This window comes from Hypanus sabinus, chromosome 13, assembly GCF_030144855.1.
Source record: "Hypanus sabinus isolate sHypSab1 chromosome 13, sHypSab1.hap1, whole genome shotgun sequence".
NCBI lineage: Eukaryota > Metazoa > Chordata > Chondrichthyes > Myliobatiformes > Dasyatidae > Hypanus > Hypanus sabinus.
Window position 1 is genome coordinate 95,790,984 of NC_082718.1, and position 19,644 is coordinate 95,810,627.

General features: G+C 41.5%; 2 protein-coding genes across 2 annotated transcripts in view; one reads left to right on the plus strand and one right to left on the minus strand.

The window, feature by feature from the left end:
• Positions 1–678: 678 nt before the first annotated feature.
• LOC132404178 (iron-sulfur cluster assembly scaffold protein IscU-like) lies at positions 679–4,750 on the minus strand. The gene is made up of 5 exons (XM_059988255.1): positions 4,593–4,750; positions 3,636–3,749; positions 2,776–2,886; positions 2,135–2,213; positions 679–912 (listed from the first exon to the last, which is right to left on the minus strand). Exons 1-5 carry the CDS (start codon positions 4,686–4,688, stop codon positions 851–853), a joined length of 462 nt encoding a protein of 153 aa, XP_059844238.1. The 5' UTR covers positions 4,689–4,750; the 3' UTR covers positions 679–850.
• A 5,140-nt stretch (positions 4,751–9,890) lies between these two features.
• sart3 (spliceosome associated factor 3, U4/U6 recycling protein) overlaps positions 9,891–19,644 on the plus strand; it is a 40,606-nt gene continuing 30,852 nt past the window's right edge. Inside the window, exons 1-6 of the mRNA XM_059988253.1 lie at positions 9,891–10,106; positions 12,469–12,595; positions 12,925–13,029; positions 14,813–14,997; positions 16,016–16,121; positions 18,771–18,895. Coding sequence (XP_059844236.1) covers positions 9,966–10,106; positions 12,469–12,595; positions 12,925–13,029; positions 14,813–14,997; positions 16,016–16,121; positions 18,771–18,895 — 789 coding nt within the window. The 5' untranslated portion in view covers positions 9,891–9,965. The remainder of the gene's footprint in view (positions 10,107–12,468; positions 12,596–12,924; positions 13,030–14,812; positions 14,998–16,015; positions 16,122–18,770; positions 18,896–19,644) is intronic.

The window sequence follows — 19,644 nt, forward strand, 5'->3', positions numbered from 1 at the left end:
TTTCAGGGAGGTAGAAATCCCAATATTTTACAAGCCTGTATGTAAAAAGCAAACATTCTCTCCACAGTCTGAAATAACTGACACTTTCTTCTGAGATCATGTTCATTAGAGAAAATCCAGTGGAGGAACCCACTCTTAGCATCTATCCTTTAAAATCCATTTCAGAACCTTGACTTGATTACCAATATAGCATTGTACAAGGATCTGTAACATATGGATATACAATTGTACAATATATTAGCAAACACGAGGAAATCTGCAGATGCTGGAAATTCAAACAACACACACAAAATGCTGGTGGAACACAGCAGGCCAGGCAGCATCTACAAGGAGAAGCACTGTCGATGTTTTGGGCCGAGACCCCTCGTCAGGTTGTGTGTTGTACAATATTAGTTTTTTTCCCCCCTGCTTCAGTTCTCAATCCACAAGAGATCTTTGAAAAAACTCAAATGCTGGACAGCCATGGATCATGAACTAGTTTAGGAATTAGCTAACACTTGCTTTATTGAAATCCAAGCAAAACTTGCTGAGTCAATAAAATGGTATTTGAACATGGATGCACATCATACAAGACCATTATACAACTAATTTGGTTTATACCAGCATTTATACTTCTAAAAGTTCAGCACTCTCAAAATAATTTTCTGCACTCCATAAAATTAAGGCACAAATAGAATATCACAGATAAGAATCAATTTAATATATTTATGGCTTACGGTCCCTTTTACAGAAAAAAACTAGTGTATTCTTAACGTTTGAAATTCTGCTGCAGAACTATACAGCATCATTGGTTAGGCCATTGTTAACAGGTGCTGAAAACCATGTGATTTTGAGTTTCCAGTAAGATCTTTCACTTTTGTTGTTTCACTTTATAGTCAGCTAGTGCAGCTTTAATCGCATCTTCTGCCAACACTGAAACAAAAAAAAAGACATTTAAGTGTGCAGCTTCAATTTAAACATTTACTTGAAGAAATTAGCTCAATGAAACTGCTTTCCACAGCCCTCAATTCTAACTTGGGGGTTTTTGAAGTAAAGCCAATACTGGAACAATGGCAGAATGCCAGGTTAACAAATTTTACGTTACATGCCAATGATAATAAACCTGATTCTGATGGCGTCTAACTGAAAAGGAGCTAAATGAGAAGTTGCAAAGTGTGAAAATCAAAAGGCTGCTTTATATTTAAGTACAAGGAAAAAAAAATTGCACTGAATAGTTAGTCAATGTCAAAGTGCTGAGGTAGTCCTTGAATATACCAGTTACTGATAAGTGTCAGCACCAATATTTAATATTCATAGGAACACTACGGTTGAATGAAATGCAAACCTAGTATTATAATTATACAGCCTTAAACCATTTTCTCCTCACATTAATATATTATATGCTCAAAATACTAATTTTAATAACATTAAATAACACTGCCAAGTTCAAATGAACCTCTGAAAAGGTACATACAAAAGACATCTGTAAAAGTGCAATTTAAAGCTGCTGAATTTCTAATAAAAACCATTAAGTTATTCTTCAGTGGCTGCATTGGTTTCTGTTAAATCCCAAGGTTTCAGTCTTGTACTCATTTGATAAAACTTCCCAATCCTCCCACTTTTTTTATATTGAAATGTTTATATCGTTAACACCTAGTTTAACCTCTTCCTATAGTGCTTATCTGTCGTCAACTAAGCTTATGTCAGTTTGGTGATGGAACAAGTTTCTCCTGCAGCACAAAATCTACTGGTTGAACAAAGAAAGCAAGATCCTTTATTACACCATGCTGATGTATCTGAAATGTTACAGAACTAGAAGTTGGTCATTGGCTCCTTATGCTGATTCTGCCTTTAAGGTCATGGCTGATCTAATGCCAGAAGTCTACTCCCTGCTCTAATGCCACATCCCAAACCCAAAAATACAGCAGATGCTTAAAACCTATTAAGATATTTCTGTTCATCTCAGTACTAAATGGCTGATCTCTTAACCTGAGATTATGCCTTCTAATTAAAGGATGCTGTTTCTGCAACCCCACCCTCCCCGCATTTTACTGTGATTAAAATGATTTCTTTTCAGAATCTGCACAGAATTGCTTCTTGCTCCCATAAAGTCTACAAGTCAGTAAGCTTGCCATGCTATGAAACACAGACTTACTTGAGCAATGCAGTTTCACTGGAGGAAGGCACAGCTCCTTAGCAATATCTGTGTTCTTAATCTTTGAGGCTTCATCCACCTGTAATTAAGTGAAGGCCAGTGACTGTTTCTTCAAACCAGGCATGATCATGAGGCACAAATAATACTACCATATGAATTTAAAAAACTGCAAAAGAAACACCTGAAAATTTGAGACTCCATGCAACTCCAAGGTAAAAAAAAGGCAGAATCTTAATCTGCAGGACTGAATTTTCAGATAAAGTAAATTATCGCTCCCTACCATGATACAGAAGCACCTTACTCTTTCCATTTTAGTTTTCAGAAGTTTCTCTAATTGACCAAATGACAAACTACCAATTTTTCAGGAATTGCCTTCTATGATACTGCTGTATTTTTCTACATTGCACTCAGGTGGCTCAATTTCATGAAACCCCCTTTCCGACCATGGCACAGAGCCTCAATCATCTAACAAGCTGCATGGATTGCTGGATAAAGAACAGGAGGGAGGAAACATGTAAATATTCCGTTGAAATAAAACCAGTAACTTTAGGCATTTGGAAATCTCAGTGAACTTTGGGGCTTTAAAACAAAGATATTTTGTTGGGGTATTCCACACAGGATTTGAAAAATTATAGCTTTACCGTTTTTCCTTTCACCCACTCCGTTGCCAGGGAGCTGGAGGCAATTGCAGATCCACATCCAAAGGTTTTAAATCTCGCATCAATAATTTTTCCATCACCGTCCACTTCAATCTTAGAAGAGAAAATAAATGAGTGACTTTAAAACTTTGCCTTCATTGAGGTACAGCTCAGTCACAATTCTTGAGGGGTATTAACTCGGAATAATTGCAGCAAGCACTCACACGTGCAATGCAGGGAAGATGACTGAGAAATAAAACCAGTTGGTGAACTTGTTTTGCAAACTGCTGTTCTTCCCCCCCCCCCCCCCCAGCGCCCCAACATATATTCTTTCTCAAGTCAATTTAATAGTTTAAAAAACCTCTGGAAGGCCTTCACCATTTTCTGACCACTGGCTGGGGGAGAAAAGATTCCTAGATTAGGAAATGTCATTTAAAAAAAAAAATTTTTTACACAAAGAGGGCAGAACTCCAGATCAGTTACATTACATCAGAGGTTCTCAACCTGGGAGCCACAGACCCATCTGTTAATGGCATAAAAAAGGTTGGGAGCCCCTGCATGAGATTAAGTAGCATTGCAGACTGCACCAGTTGCACAGTGTTTAAAGTGCTGTATGACACTGGTTATCAGATACCAACAGTAACTGTCTAGGTTCACCTGTCCAGTTTAAATATAACTTTATTCTTATACAAACTGTACACTTTCTAGTAGAATCGATTGGGAAGCAAATCATAAGCAGAATTTGGGGTTATTTATAACAACACTGAGGTCAACTGTTATATCTCAACACTGAGCAAAGTCAGGACAACTCAGTTAAGAAACACCCTGTGAAGTTGCCCCCTTGTACATGAAAACAAGTTTACCTGCAGCTTCATGACATCACCACAAGCAGGGGCACCAACCAGGCCAGTCCCCACATTTTTTGCATTCTTATCCAAAGAACCAACATTCCTGGGATTCTCATAGTGATCCACTACCTACAAGATACGGGAGGAGGGGAAAAAAGTTAAAAATTCCACCAATGCATCCAGTTATTCTAGTCACTGATTTCCTGTACGTTAACAGACCTAAACTGTTAAGTCACCAAGCAACTTTATTAAAGAATTGCAAAGATATATGCAAAAATATAAATTATTCCACATGATACTAATATCACAAATTTCTCCAACAGAGATAAATCCACTACTATTTTCACCCTCAGTTTTAAAGTGATAAATTTAAACATTGTGGTGAACTATGTGCCTGTCGGGACACGCCCCTGCTGACTGCTCCTGTGGCTCCTCCCACAGGCCCCTGTATAAAGGAGACCTGCGGCCTGACGCTCGGCCTCAGTCTCCAGGACCTTGTATGATAGACACTCACTCCTGGTTCCTTCTTCCAGTCAATAAAAGCCGATATCTCGCCTACGTCTCAGTGTGAGTTATTGATGGTGCATCAAACATGAAGGTACATAGTTTGTGAAAACTCCGATGTCCTATGGTTTTCTGATACAATGATCAATGACTCTGCACTTCTGTTAAGATGACCATGCTGCAAGGAAACTGGTCATCACCCCATCGCCTATTTCATCTATGACCTTATGTTCTTGCTGCCATTCACTCACGGCCCGTGACTCCATTCGCTTCACTACTTTCCCATGTTACACAAGGCACTAAAACACTCAGGTCGGGGGCGGGGGGGGAGGATTATTATGATTTAATGCCACCAGCTGAGCCACTGACTCTCCTGCAGAACCTCCATCACCCACGGTCACGCAGACGAGATACAACCGCCGGCCGCCATCAGGGAGCGCGCCCCCCACCCCACCCCACCCCACCCACCTTTTCGTGGTAAGCCGCCGAGAGGGGGGCTCGAACATCCGGCGCCAGGCGCAGCAACCGCCGGGACACACGGCTCGCCATCGCCGCGGCCATCATCGCTCGCTCAGGTAAACTGCGTCACCCGTCCAGTTCACCTGACGTCAGACATCAATCACCCTCCGGACCCGCCTCCCTGCGCCGTGACGTCAGCGCGGCCGTCGCCGTGGTCGCACGCTCCCGACTGGACTGCCGGAGTCTAGACGGTTCTTCGAAGAGTTGCGCTTCACCCTTTAACATACCAGACATCCCGCCCTGCAAAAACTCTTTTCAGGGAGGTGGCACCATCAGTTTGCGGGAGAGGTGGGGTGTCTGCAGTTAGCAAATAACGTTAGCTATGCTAATGAACGAATGACACCTGTTAAACTCACCTCAACATGTCTTTTACATTTTAACCCACCATGGGCAATAGAAAAGTCGCTGTTGCACAGGGTCATATTACATCATATGAAAATGTTGAATAAATGGTCTCCATAACTTTTCAAATTTAATAGGTCTCAAAAGTACCACTTCTAATTTTTTCTAAATTTAAACATAACATAGTTTGAGAGAACCAATTAAATATAGTGGGAGGATCAATTTCTTTCCAATTCAACAATATAGATCTTCTAGCCATCAGAGTTAGAAATGCAATCATTCGACGGGCTGAAGAAGATAAATGCTGTGAATCTAACATTGGTAAACCAAAAATTGCGGTAATAGGATGAGGTTGTAAATCAATATTCAAAACCGCAGAAATAATATCAAAAATATCTTTCCAATATTTCTCCAAAAACGAACACGACCAAAACATGTGAGTTAAAGACGCAATTTCAGAATGACAACTATCACAAATAGGACTTATATGAGAGTAAAAATGAGCTAATTTATCCTTGGACATATGGGCCCTGTTGCAAACAGTGCAGCCAGCAACTCTGTCATTATTTTTGACCCCTGTTAGGCAGGGGTGTACTTTAGTGTAGTCTGGGGTAAAGCACGTTTTATATTTTTTTTGAAACACTCTTGCCATCCATCCCCCTCCCTCTGATTTCCGGGATATTGTATATAATTTGCCGCGATCAATATGCGGGAGATTCCCACAACTTCCAGGAGAGGTGCAATGTCTCGACATACCATGGCAGTACGAGGTCCCTCGACCAAAATGAACTCCCAAGAACCTCGAAAGTGAGGGATCTTGTTGAAACAAAAAGTCTTGTTCGGAGTTTGCGGCTTCAGAGTGGTGGGGAACTTGCACAACGGTCACTTAGAAAACGTTCTGGAAGTGGATCTTTTGGGAGAATTGCGGGGGAATCCCCAGTGCCTCTGCTGAGTGCAGAGCATTCTTACTAAGGAAGATAACAGAAAGCGAAACACTGGTTATCTATGTGTTCCAAATGCATGTTTTTGACCTGGATGCCTCCTAAGTAACGTAGAAGAGAGAAAAAAAACATTGATACCAGGGTATACTTGTGATAGGAAAAAGCTAAGTGAAGACAAGGCCAGGAATGTATTTTTCATTGGCACATGTTAGAGCTACACAGAAAACCCACAGCACAACACAGGCCCTTCGGCCCACAAAGCTGTGCCGAACGTGTCCTTACCTTAGGAATTACCTAGGGTTACCCATAACCCTCTATTTTTCTAAGCTCAATCTACCTATCCAAAAGTCTCTTAAAAAACCCTATCGTATCCGCCTCCACCACCGTTGCTGGCAGCCTATTCCACACACTCACCACTCTCTGAGTAAAAAACTTACCCCTGGCATCTCCTCTGTACCTACTTCCAAGCACCTTAAAACTATGCCCTCTCATGGTAGCCATTTCAGCCCTGGGAAAAAGCCTCTGACTATCCACACGATCAGTGCCTCTTATCATCTTATACATCTCTATCAGGTCAACTCTCATCCTCTGTCGCTCCAAGGAGAAAAGGCTGAGTTCACTCAACCTATTCTCATAAGGCATGCTCCCCAATCCAGGCAACATCCTTGTAAATCTCCTCTGCACCCTTTCTATGGCTTCCACATCCTTCCTGTAGTGAGGTGGCCAGAACTGAGTGCAGTACTCCAAGTGGGGTCTGACCAGGGTCCTATATAGGACCGGATACATTACCTCTCGGCTATGCACAGAGTAATGATGATTACGGAGAGTAGGTAGAGCGGCTGGTAGAATGGTGTGAGCACAACAACGTGAGCAAGACCAAAGAGATTATACACGAGGAAATCTGCAGATGCTGGAAATTCAAACAACAACACACAAAATGCTGGTGGAACACAGCAGGCCAGGCAGCATCTATGGGGAGAAGCGCTGTTGACATTTCGGGCCGAGGCCCTTCGTCAGGACTAACCGAAAGGAAAGATAGTAAGAGATTTGAAAGGAGTGGCAATGGGTGTGGAGTAGAAGATCGTAAGTGGTGGCTTTTACCTATACAGAACTTCTGGTGCCTTCACCCTGCTTCAGTACTTAGTATGGGACTATTGAGCTTGCTGTTTTGCAGCTCAACACCTCGTTCAGAAAAAATCAGGCAGCTTCAGGCTAATCAGAGGATGTCGTTTACCAGAGACAGCAATAATCTTCTCAGCAGTCCTCACAGTCTTACGTAGGGACTGGTGGTCAGGGGCCTTGCGACTCCGGCACCAGGGAATTCCCGCATGCAGTGGTGCTCCTGTAAAAACTGGTTAGGATGGGGTGGGGGTGGAGGAGAGCCTCACTTGCCTCAATCTCCTCAGGAGATGGAGATGGAGATGCTGCTCTGCTTCAGGTAAATTTGAGGGCAGGGTGAAAGTTGGAGGCAAAGTTAATGAAGTACTTGGTCCATTTCCGACACCTCCCTCCCCTTTCTTGATCTTTCAGTCTCCATCTCTGGAGACGGCCTATCTACTGATATCTACTATAAGCCTACAGACTCTCACAGCCACCTGGACTATTCCTCTTCCCACCCTGTCTCTTGCAAAAAGGCTATCCCCTTCTCACAATTCCTCCGTCTCCACCGCATCTGCTCTCAGGATGAGGCTTTTCATTCCAGGATGAAGGAGATGTCTTTCTTTTTTAAACAAAGGGGCTTCCCTTCGTCTACCATCAACTCTGCTCTCAAACGCATCTCTCCCATTTCCTGCACATCTGCCCTCGCCCCATCCACCTGCCACCCCATCCAGGATAGGGTTCCCCTGTCCTTACCTACCACCCCACCAGCCTCCAGATCCAACGTATAATTCTCCGTAATTTCCGCCACCTCCAACGGGATCCCACTACCGAACACATTTTTCCCTCCCCCCCCCTTTCTGCTTTTCACAGGGATTGCTCCCTACGTGACTCCCTTGTCCACTCGTCCCCCCCATCCCTTCCCACCGATCTCCCTCCTGGCACTTATCCTTGTAAACGGAACAAGTGCTACACCTGCCCTTACACTTCCTCCTTCACCACCATTCAGGGCCCCAGACAGTCCTTCCAGGTGAGGCGACACTTCACCTGTGAGTCGGCTGGTGTGGTATACTGCGTCCGGTGCTCCCGGTGTGGCCTTTTATATATTGGTGAGACCCGACGCAGACTGGGAGACCGTTTCGCTGAACACCAATGCTCGGTCTGCCAGAGAAAGCAGGATCTCCCAGTGGCCACACATTTTAATTCCACATCCCATTCCCATTCTGATATGTCTATCCATGGCCTCCTCTATTGTCAAAATGAATCCAAACTCAGGTTGGGGGAACAACACCTTATGTACCGGCTGGGTAGCTTCCAACCTGATGGAATGAACATTGACTTCTCTAACTTCCGTTAATGCTCCTCCTCCCCTTCTTACCCCATCCCTGACATATTTACTTGTTTGCCTGTTCTCCATCACCCTCTGGTGCTCCCCCCACTTTCTCCCGAGGCCTCCCGTCCCATGATCCTTTCCCTTCTCCAGCTCTGTATCACTTTCGCCAATCACCTTTCCAGCTCTTAGCTTCATCCCACCCCCTCCGGTCTTCACCTATCATTTCGCATTTCCCCCTTCCCCCTCTACTTTCAAATCTCTTACTACCTTTCCTTTCGGTTAGTCCTGACGAAGGGCCTCGGCCCGAAATGTCAACAGCGCTTCTCCCTATAGATGCTGCCTGGCCTGCTGTGTTCCACCAGCATTTTGTGTGTGTTGTTGTCCAAAGAGATTATTGTGGGTCTTTAGGAAGATGCAGGCTGCCCACTCCAATGCACAAAAGAAATGGCTCCTCAGCACCTCAATCCTGGGAGCGCACATACACGGATGATCTCACCTGGTCGCTCAACATCTCCTCTTCGATTAAAAAAAGCAGAGCAGCATCTCCATCCCCTGAGGAGATCGAGGCAAAAGCGAGGCTCTCCTCCACCCCCACCCCATCCTAACCAGTTTTTACAGGAGCACCACTGCATGCAGGAATTCCCTGGTGCCGGAGTCGCAAGGCCCCTGACCACCAGTCCCTACGTAAGACTGTGAGGACTGCTGAGAGGATTATTGCTGTCTCTAGTAAACGACATCCTCTGATTAGCCCGAAGCTGCCCGCTTTTTTCTGAACGAGGTTTTGAGCTGCAAAACAGCAAGCTCAATAGTCCCATACTAAGTACTGAAGCAGGGTGAAGGCACCAGAAGTTCTGTATAGGTAAAAGCCACCACTTACGATCTTCTATTCCACACCCATTGCCTGAAATGTATTTTAAAAATCCAAGAACCAGTTGCATTATGGTTGCAAATGAATGAAAACCGACAATGTGTACAGGAGTAGGTGATCTGTTCCAAAAATGTTGACTTGAATGTTCTGCAATAAAGCATGAATTAAAAAAAACGGAACGAAAGATGAAAGTTTTGCAGGAGCAAGCTTTCACTCATGTTTAGCTGGTCAAACACAACATCAGTTTTGAGAGAACCACCTAGAAGTGAATGTGAGATATGTACATTGTATAGGCAGAAGGAATTAATTAATTCAGTTGGTGCCGGACGGACACACGGACACACGGACACACACACACACACACACACACACACACACACACACACACACACACACACACACACACACACACACACACACACACACAGTGACCTTACAAATATGGCGAATCTGGAAAGACGCATTTTCAGCAATGAGGTCTACTGACGTATTTCTTAACCGCTAGATTAATGTAAGCCCAGTTAAAAAAACACTCGCGTTGTAATGACTCATTTGCTAGCCTTCTTTTTTGCCTTATTTTCTTCTTCACAATAAATACGATGTTTGGTTCACTTTCTGACGAGTTGTTTGTGTTGTCCCTGATTTTTAAGGTTTGTGTAAATTAAAGAAGGGCGTTACGGGAGGAAAGATTGTCCTGACTTGGATCGGGCGCAGCGAGCTTCGCCACCCTTGCCTGCGCGATGGCGACCAGCGGGCGGCGGCGGGCGAGTGAGGCCGAGGAGATGGAGCCCGGAGCCGCGAGCGATTCGGCGGAGGAAATGGAGGACTCCTCTGACGACGAGCAGGAAAACGAAGCCGAAATCCAGCGGCTGGAGGAACAGGTGCGATTTGAGGCCGACACGGCGGGAGGGCCGGAGCTGGAGTCGGCGGGGTTTTAAATTGTCTTCCCGTCCCGCTCATTGCCTTCCCCTGAGCAGCAGGGAAATGAAGCACGAAATATGCCTAAAACCCGGGACCCTTCCCACGAGTGACTTCCCTGAAGGGTCAGCCACTGAGCTCTAAACTTAAAGAAGATTGTTGTGGCTCAGCTACTTTATTCACCTGCAAGAGTACCTTTCTTTGTAAGAGTAAGGCACAACTTCTCACCGCCTTTCAGGGAAATCAAGGCGATGACAGAAGATATAAAAGAGCAGAAGGAATTGTCTTAAAACACAAATAATGCCCTTGTCACGTCTTGATGCCCAGTTTAAAAAAAACACGGAACTGTAGAACTCTCTATTTCAGTGTACCCCTGATGTAATACTTTTAAGAGTTTAATAATATTGCAATGAACCTGGGATGAATCCACTTTTTATGTTAACGATAATTGGTTACGATTGAATGATGAATGTCATCTAGTTACCTCACCCATTCTTTGAGGTCTTCTTGGTTTTCAGCAGCTGATGACTCAGGTGACAAATACAATGAAAATAGTTCTAAAAATAGTATTATAGTGGAATTTAGCAAGTTTAATTTAAGCAGGACATTAGAGACTAGTTATCAGTGCTCTTACTGCTGTGGCCATTTGCAATTAGTCCACGTTGTGTATTCAATGAAGTTCTTCGTTGTCTAGACTTCTTGATACAAATTAAGCTGTTAAAGAGTGTTTATTTTTGATAAAATTCTATGTCAGCATTGTAGGTTATATACATTGAATACTTTTCTTGTTAATAGAGAATGCAGAGAACAGTCTAGAACTGGGGTTCATGGACCCCTTGATTAATGGCAAGGCCCCATTGCATAAAAAAAGATTGGGAAGCCTGGTCTAGAGGGAACCTGTGAACTAGAATCCAGGCAACCTTTTGCAATTAGTTCTTTACTGCCCGAAACAGAATGGATGACTTGTATTGTGCAATTTGCTTCAATTAATCAGTACAAAGTTTCCTCGCTAATGATTTGATTGCATGAAGTTGCTTAAAAGACTATCATAAAATTGAGTAAAATGTTTTGGGCATCGGAACAGAAGTATTTAAAAAGACATTCTGGTGACAGGATTTATTTTACATACACAGGATTATTCAAATCAAATATTGCTGAGTTTTTCCATAAGGTTATAAGATTAGAAGCAGAGTTAGGCTCTTCAGAACATCAAATCTGCTCTGCTAGTCCATCATGGCTGATTTATATGCATTTTCTGTTACTTTGTTTACTGCCAACAATTCCCTCTTTCATTTTTCCTATAATGGATTTTCTGAATACTTGGCAAAATAAGATTTTTTTTGGTAAACATGACTGCTACTAGAAAATACTTAGTATGTGCAGTGGATAGTGAAAATTGTGAACACACATCTTTGTGTCTTATCTGTTTGGCTTGAATGTAATTCTGTTGTAATATGGATTGCAATGCTTATGTATCATAATAAATCATTTTGGTAGCAGCTTGAATAAAGAAGTCTGGACTGAAGATGAATCCATTATCATGCTTGGAGTTGAACAACTTCACTGGGATCAGTGACTTCACTAATAACTAGATATGAAAGCTTGACTTAGATAACAGTATTGCAGATTTTGTAATTTGAGACTACTTGTGCAATGAGTGTGCTGTTCAGAGGGTTGTCAACTGCAATGGCCAAGAAGGAAGCCAAATCCCCATACCCTGGGATAGTTGACTTCCTTCTTGGCCAATACCAGGTTACCACTCTACTGATTTTTGCAAGCTAGTGTAAGTAATAGCAAATATTACTTATATTTTTCTGCAGTTTTGTTTGTGGTGTTCACGAGCTGTAATTTATATATACCATTGTTAGTTGTACATTCTTCATTATGTGCCACGTCATATCACATGGGTGATCATGGTCTTGTGACCATGATTGTTCTCGACAAATTTTTCTACAGAAGTGGTTTGCCATTGCCTCCTTCTGGGCAGTGCCTTTACGAGACAGGCGACCCCAGCCATTATCAATACTCTTCAGAGATTGTCTGCCTGGCGCTATTTGCTGCATAACTAGGATTTGTGATTTGCACCGGGTTGCTTATGCAACCTGCTCTCATTGTTTCACGTGATCCAGATTTGGCGTGTGGGGGTTCTAAGCAGACGTTGCTCAAGGGTGACCTGTAGGCCTCCTTTGGTAGAAATGCATCTCCACCCCACGACCTGAGTTGTATATTAGACTGTAAAATAAAATTATGCACAAGTCTGTACTCATTAGGGCACTGACTGGTATTTGGGCTTAGTGGTAATGGTGACTTGTGCTTTTTCGTCAGCTTTCCATCAGTGCATATGACTACAATTGTCATGTGGACTTAATTAAATTGCTACGCCAGGAGGGTGAGCTGGAGAAATTGCAGAGTGCTCGACAGAAGATGAGTGAACTTTTTCCACTTACTGAAGGTAATATGATTGCAAATGTACTGAAAGCTGAGTCTTGAGATATTTTAAAGTGGAGCAGACTTTCTTTGTAACATTTGTAAGCCAGCTTGGTTCTTAGAAGTTGTAGAAAATTAGCTTTTACACTGTGAAGAAGTTTTAATTGTTTATCAGTAGTTCGTGATTTGTTTTTAGATTGTAGCTGTGAATCATGTTTGCTATTGTAGTTTTATTTGTTTTTACTGTTAATGTATCAATTGTCACCCTTACAATTATGAATAATTTTCTTTGGGAAGACTGTGCTTTGTTGTATTAGGAGTATTAAGAAAGTAAATAAATGTTGTTTTCTGCAGAGCTTTGGCTGGACTGGTTGAAAGATGAGATTCGAATGGCTGAAGAACCACATGACCGAGAGAAAATGTATGAACTGTTTGAGAGGGCCATCAAAGATTATATTTGTAAGTTGCTCAATTTGCTATGTTATAGTTCCATCCATGATTCTCAGGTAGGAGCCTCTCAGCATTGTGGCACAGCAGTTGGTGCTCCAGGGAACTGGCTAAAATCCTGACCTCATGCTGTCTCTGTGGAGTTTATATTTGCTCCTCATAATGGCTTGGTGTCCCCCTAGGAATTCCCAGTTTCTTCTCACCTCTCGAAGATTTGCTGATGAGTTAACTGAGTACTCCTTTAGTGTAGGGAAGAGGCAAGAAAATCAAAGGGGACCTGATGGTGAGAGAGAACAAGTTTCAGGAGTCACAGATGAAAAGGAAAGGAGACATGGGAGTAATGGGATTGTTCTGCTGGGGACCAACATGAATTTGAGAGGACAATTGCTTCCTCTGTGTCACAGCTCTTTTTTTGAGTTAGTACTCGTCAGTACGGCTGGTTGTGTAGTGACATCAGCACTAGACTGCAAGGCAGATGGTTCTGAGTTCAAACCCAGCTGGGTCCCAACCTGGGCAGCAGCAGTATCTACGCGGAAGAAAGGTCTGGCAATCTACTTCTGTGTCTTGCCATGAAAACCCAATAGTCCGTGAGGACGCAAAGAGTTGGACTCGACTTAATGACTGAACAACAAGAGCTCATCTGTTGGCCAAACAGAAACATGCCTGAGATATGAGATATGCCTGAGTGGAGATATGAAGAGATCTTGGGGTTATTAACGTCGTGTTGAACTTAAATAAGTTCGAGCCATAGTATAGCTTTGTATTTAAGATTAATCTGCTTGAATAAACCTGAATTCAAATCTGTGTAATTACAAACTGGGAAATGAAATGTCCATTTGGTTTAGAGCAGATAAATAATTAAATTTGATGTAATGTCCCTGTGTCGTAGTAGTTTCTTGTATATATCTGGAGTATATAATGGGACTGTCATGTTCTCCTTTGCTCACTTTGGTACTCATTAGTTTGTCACAATGGCAGAAATGCAGCTACAGATACAGGAAATCTTCAGATAACTGAGACGAACAAGCTGTGTAAGAATCCCCAACAGAATCAGAATGAGAATCAGGTTTAGTATCACCGGCATATGTTGTGAAATTTGTTGTCTTTGCAGCAGACTTACAATGCAATACGTAATAATAGAGAAAAAAACTGTTAGTTATTTTAAGTATATATTAAAGAGTTATGTTAAGTAAGTAGTGCAAAAATAGAAATAAAGTAGTGAGGTAGTGTTCATGGGTTCAATGTTCATTCAGAAATCAGATGGCAGAGGGGAAGAAGCTGTTTCTGAGTAATTGAGTATGTGCCTTCACGTTTCTGTAACTCCTTCCTGAAGTAATATCATGGGATATCAGTGTATGGAAGTTTAGTGCTGTCTCTACAATTCCTTTCTGCAGTGTTAATTTGTTTCAGTTAACACTGCTGTTAAAAGCAGATGAAGCTGTTTTGAACAATTTGCTCACAATATAATTTTAGGATCTATGTAACACTGATGAGCACATTGCTTCACGATTGAATTAGCAGTGAAGAGGTTGTTGGGTCAATCACAAAGGGCCACTCTCTGTTTCATGGCAATGTTTTACTACCAATCGGAAGTTTCTTAGTCAAAAGTATGCGCTCTGTCTGAAGGAGCCATTCTACCCGTATGTAAGATAGAAGTCTGGTTACGTTTTTTAATGGAATAATTCCATGTTTGTAAACGTCTAGTCTTCACTAAGACTTGGCTATAAAAATGCATGTCCTATTCCCCGGTCTGTGTTAATGTACATTACCATTAATTAACAAATTTTAAATACAGGTCCTGAGATATGGCTGGAATATGCTCAATACTCCATTGGCGGGATTGGCTTGCAAGGTGGTATCGAGCGAGCTCGTGGGATATTTGATCGAGCCCTAACTGCTGTTGGATTGCATATGACAAAAGGACTAGCGATCTGGGAAGCCTTTAGAGAATTTGAAAATGCTATTTTAGGAACTTTACAGGTAAGCAAATGTAACTCAATGAACATATCAGGAGCTGTTTGTGTGTTATTTCTCATAGGGGTAGATGTAAACCAGTTAGCAATTACTGTAGCATATATGGGATGGTAAGCATTGGTGTTTGGTTTTAGCTTTTTTAGTCAGTTTGTGCCTGTTTAACCACATCTCCCTCCATTGTATGCGGTTGATCATAGACCCTTTTGGTGGCTGTAATATCACTCCATCCAAGCAAAAGCAATTAATAGAAAATTATTGCTTAATTTGTGTTTTGTTATTTAGAAAGTCAGTTGAAGTTGCCCTAACTCATTTTATTCCTGATAGAGAGGATACATGAAGTCCAAGCATAAGACATGAACCCAATTTTCATGGATAAAATAGTGTTTTCTGCTTTAAGGCATTAATTCACTATTGATTTCACAATTTTTAAATTAATTGCTTCATTAATCTTATCAGTTAGGTAATTTTGTTGAATTTTCCTTTAGTGAAGAAATGGGAATAAAATTTTGTCCAGACTTGGCCAGTGTCATAAAATAGGACTTTTAAAGCAGAACTATGGATATACTGTAGTAATATTTCAGTGTGTATCCTTGTTCACAGTGCATTTCACAGTTGATGTGAACTTGGATTTAGGGTGAGCAATGTTGAAATGAGCAATGATAGATGAGTTTTGGATTGATAATTGTTACTGAGATCTAATCCAGTGGCACGTCAGCCAGTTCATTCTTGCCATTATCTGCGTAAGAGCAAGGGAATTCATGCTAAAACAGAACAGTGTTTTAGCATGATTAGTGTTTTAGGAAAGAGTATTGATTGTGGCTTTGAAGGGACCATATGTCACGGGTAGAATGAACTGTCTTCTGAATCTGTCAAATTCTGATACGTTACACCATTTTAAGTAAAATTTATTGGCATTTAAAATGTTTAAAAACGGGAATATTCTGGAATGTTCAATTAAATTCTTCATATTTAAATCCAGTAGTTGTTAGTATGAATTACATGATTTTCTTTTCCCCTCTGACAGCCCTTACCTGGTACCATTTTGACTTCAGAACAGCAGGAAATGATGAAAACACAACTTGACCGAGTACATACACTCTTCAAGAGGCAGTTGACTATCCCTTTGCTTGGTAAAGTGCTTTTAGTTTGTGTGTGGATAAGTGTGCTTTTTTCAGAAATATTTGCATCAAGTAGAATTTGTGTAGGGTGCCTATTAGGCAGGTATGAATCTTTCATATTTAGAACAGAAATTCAATACCATACTCCCACTGTATCTTCATAACTTTATTTCTTTTGCATTTAGAAACTTATCCATCTGTTTCTTAAATACATTTGACAACTTTTCTCATACAGACATCTGTGGAAGCAAGTTCCATAGATACACAGCTTGCTGAGTGAAGAAGTTTCTTCTCAATCTTAAATCTCCTGACACTGAGACACTGCATTCTATATCTCCCAGCCAGTGGAAGTATTATATGGTGAATCTTGATTGCATTGTTTGATAAAATAGCTTTTTTTGGGAAAGAGACCTAAACTGCAGACACTATTCCAAATGTGGTCTCACCAAGGCCCTGCATAATTACAGCAAGACATCTTTGCTCCTGAACTCAATCCATACTGTTTGCTCTACCAGTATTGCTTTTAGTGACTGAGTGCCGAAGTCAGCTTGCATACCTTCCCAACCTAGCACCATAATACAGTATGTTGCCCTTTTGTTTTGCATACTAAAGTGGATACTTACCTACTGCCTGTAACACTGCTGGTGTTTAGGGCAGCAAGGAAGGTTTTCTTTGCTATTTCCATAACATTTTTTTTACCAGCCAGGATTGAAGAACTCTGAACCTGGAGGACCAGAGAACCGCTCTTAGTCTGGCCTCCATCCTTTGACCTGTTTGGCATGGGTGACCCTACCAAGAGTCAAAGCACAAGGCCCTGACTCCAGCCAATATACCTCTCTGGGTCATTGAAGTTTGCCAGCTTCCACATCCTATGACAAGGTTGTGGTCCTCTTGGGGGATTAACGTGAACAACATTGTATTTATCTATATTATTACTGCATTAGCCATGGCTCTGTCCATTTTATGCTGCTAAGTTGCGAACAGAAGAATGCATCTTTGAAACTTATCACTCTTCAGGAGGACCTGCAAGCTCAAAAGGTCAGAATTCAGAATCAGGTTTATTATCACTGTCTTATATGACATGAAATTTATTGTTTTGCAGCATCAGTACAGTGCAAAGACATAAAATTACTATCAATTACATAATGAATATTGTGCAAATAAAGGAATAATGAGCTGATGTTCATGGGTTTGTAGACCATTGAGATATCTGATGATGGAGGGGCAGAAGTTGTTCCGGAATCATTGAGTGTGGTTCTTGCTGATGTTGAGTGCGAGGTTCACGTACAAAGTGCTGGATCTCGGCCTGAAACGTTGACTGTACTTTTTTCCATAGATGCTGCCTGATCTGCTGGCTTCCTGCAGCATTTTGTGTGTTGTTTGGATTTCTACCATCTGCAGATTTTCTCTTGTTTGTGTGTTGAGCGTGAGGTTGTTGTGGCAACACCACTCAACAGCTGATGTGTCTCACTGCTGCCTGACTCCTTGTTGCCATCTGAGATTCTACCAATGGCAGTGCGAATTTATAGATGCCACTTGAGCTGTGCTTAGTCACATGGTCATGAGTGTGGAGTGAGTAGAATTGTGGGCTATGCACACCTCCTTGATTTGCTCCTGTGTTGATTGTCATGAAGATGAGATATCAGCGATCCTAACTGTGCTCTCTTGATGAGGAAGCCAAGGATCCAGTTGCAGAGGGAGATACAGAAGCCCAGGTTTGAAGCTTGGCAATTAACATTGAGGGGATGTTAGTACTGAATGTCAAGCTTTAATCAATAAACAGCAATCTGATATGTGTTTTGCTATTGTCTAGATGCTCCAAAAGAGAATGGAGAGCCAGTGAGATTGCTTTCATTGTAGACCTGTAGAATTGAAGGCAGCTGTGAGCTAACTGCTTCACAATGCCATCCTTAAAAAATAGAAGATAAGAAAAGAGGATTCTGTTTTCAGAATGCAATGTGAAACATGTGTAAGTGCAGTCTCCCTAATATTTTATGTTCAAGTTGATCAGCCTTTATTAGAAGGTACAAAAACAACCTTGTGCTATTAGCCCACCTTTCATGAATGGCATAATCAGTATGCCCGCCCCCCCCAATTCTCCTGGAATGAGCTGTATTTGCTTAAACTAAAGCACCTGCAATCTAGGCCAGAGATTTCTGCATGATGTCTACCATTCCATGAAGACTACCAGGTATTGAAACTTCAGTACAATCCAGCCCTGGCCACTTGTATTTTGTTCTGCTCTCCTAATAAAGTAATCATTTTACTACAGCTCTGTAAAGAACTACAGTGTAATGCTGAAGTGTTCTCAGTGCATCTGGCTGAGTCTTAGATTGTTGTGCTTTAATAACAGGAGGTTCAGTAAAATGCAAATTAGTTTCCCAAATGAATACATATTGATTGTTTTATTAAATCAGAGGCAGAAAGCACAAGAAGGTGATTCAGTTTGTTGTGCCTGTGCTGGCTCTTCAGAAGGGAATTCGGCTTAGTTCCATCGCTCATCTCACTATGTGCCACAAATTTATTTTAACCTTTAAGTACTTTTAATGTTATTTTTGGAGCTTTAACATTTTTGCAAAAAGAGCATTTTAGATTTTGCTGTTAAGTGTAGCTGTATTTATTTCACCCATGCTTATTGCTGGTTATCTATGTTCTGAATAGACATGGAATCCACATATGCTGAATACGAGACATGGGCTGACGAGGTACCTAGTGAATCAGTGATACAATCATACAAGAAGGCCTTGGAGCAAATGGAAAAGCGCAAACCCTTTGAAGAAGCTTTGGTATGAATTAATCCTGAGTTAGTTTTGCTTTAAAGTTCTGTAATGTAAAACTGTGTTCAAAAATGTATTATAAAAGAAATTTTGTTTTGAGATGTGATAGAAAATAATCTAACTAAAGAAACTTGCATTGGATGGAACTTAGAGCCGCTGAACATCTGCTGAAGGTTCACATCTTTCTAACATAATGGTGGCACTCCATTTACAATATTTGATTGGGAGAACATTCGACTACCAATTTTATTTCACTGTGGCTGGCAAGGTTCTTGTGCTGCTTTTGACATGCATTAGAAAGGATCTCAATCCACTTTCTCCTTCTGAGGAGAACAAATAAAATGGAAAAACTCAATCTGTCAAGCAGCTTTTGCTGAAAGAGAAAAAGTTAACAATTCCGGTCAGGGACTCTTTTGTCAGAACTGTTCTGAGGAAGGGTCCTTGACCCAGTTAAGTGTTTTCTCTTACAGTGCTGCTTGACTGGGTAAGATCTGCTGCCATTTCTGTTTTCTGTTTCTGATAAGAACTTTGCAATTCCCATAATTATAATGTCCAAAGTTTCTTTGATTTGGGAGCTGTTCTTTTAGGTTAGGACATTGTGAATGTCACTTCTTTTAATAAAGATGAATGAGGTGGACAATAATCCCAATATTACTGGTGTATGTAATTAAGGATCAAGTGAATGAACAGATATTTTTCAGCTGATCAGTGAATCTAGCATCAATTTATTGCTGACAGATTTAATTTTCTGAAGAAGC

Bases quoted from the DNA above. Each gene is read 5' to 3' on its own strand.
- LOC132404178 (XM_059988255.1), bottom strand. From the start codon at position 4,688: ATGATGGCCGCGGCGATGGCGAGCCGTGTGTCCCGGCGGTTGCTGCGC. The intron at 2,887-3,635 runs GTAAACTTGTTT...TTCTCTTCTAAG, and splicing joins GTGATGTCATGAAGCTGCAG to ATTGAAGTGGACGGTGATGG. The intron at 2,214-2,775 runs GTAAAGCTATAA...ACTTAATTACAG, and splicing joins AGTGGGTGAAAGGAAAAACG to GTGGATGAAGCCTCAAAGAT.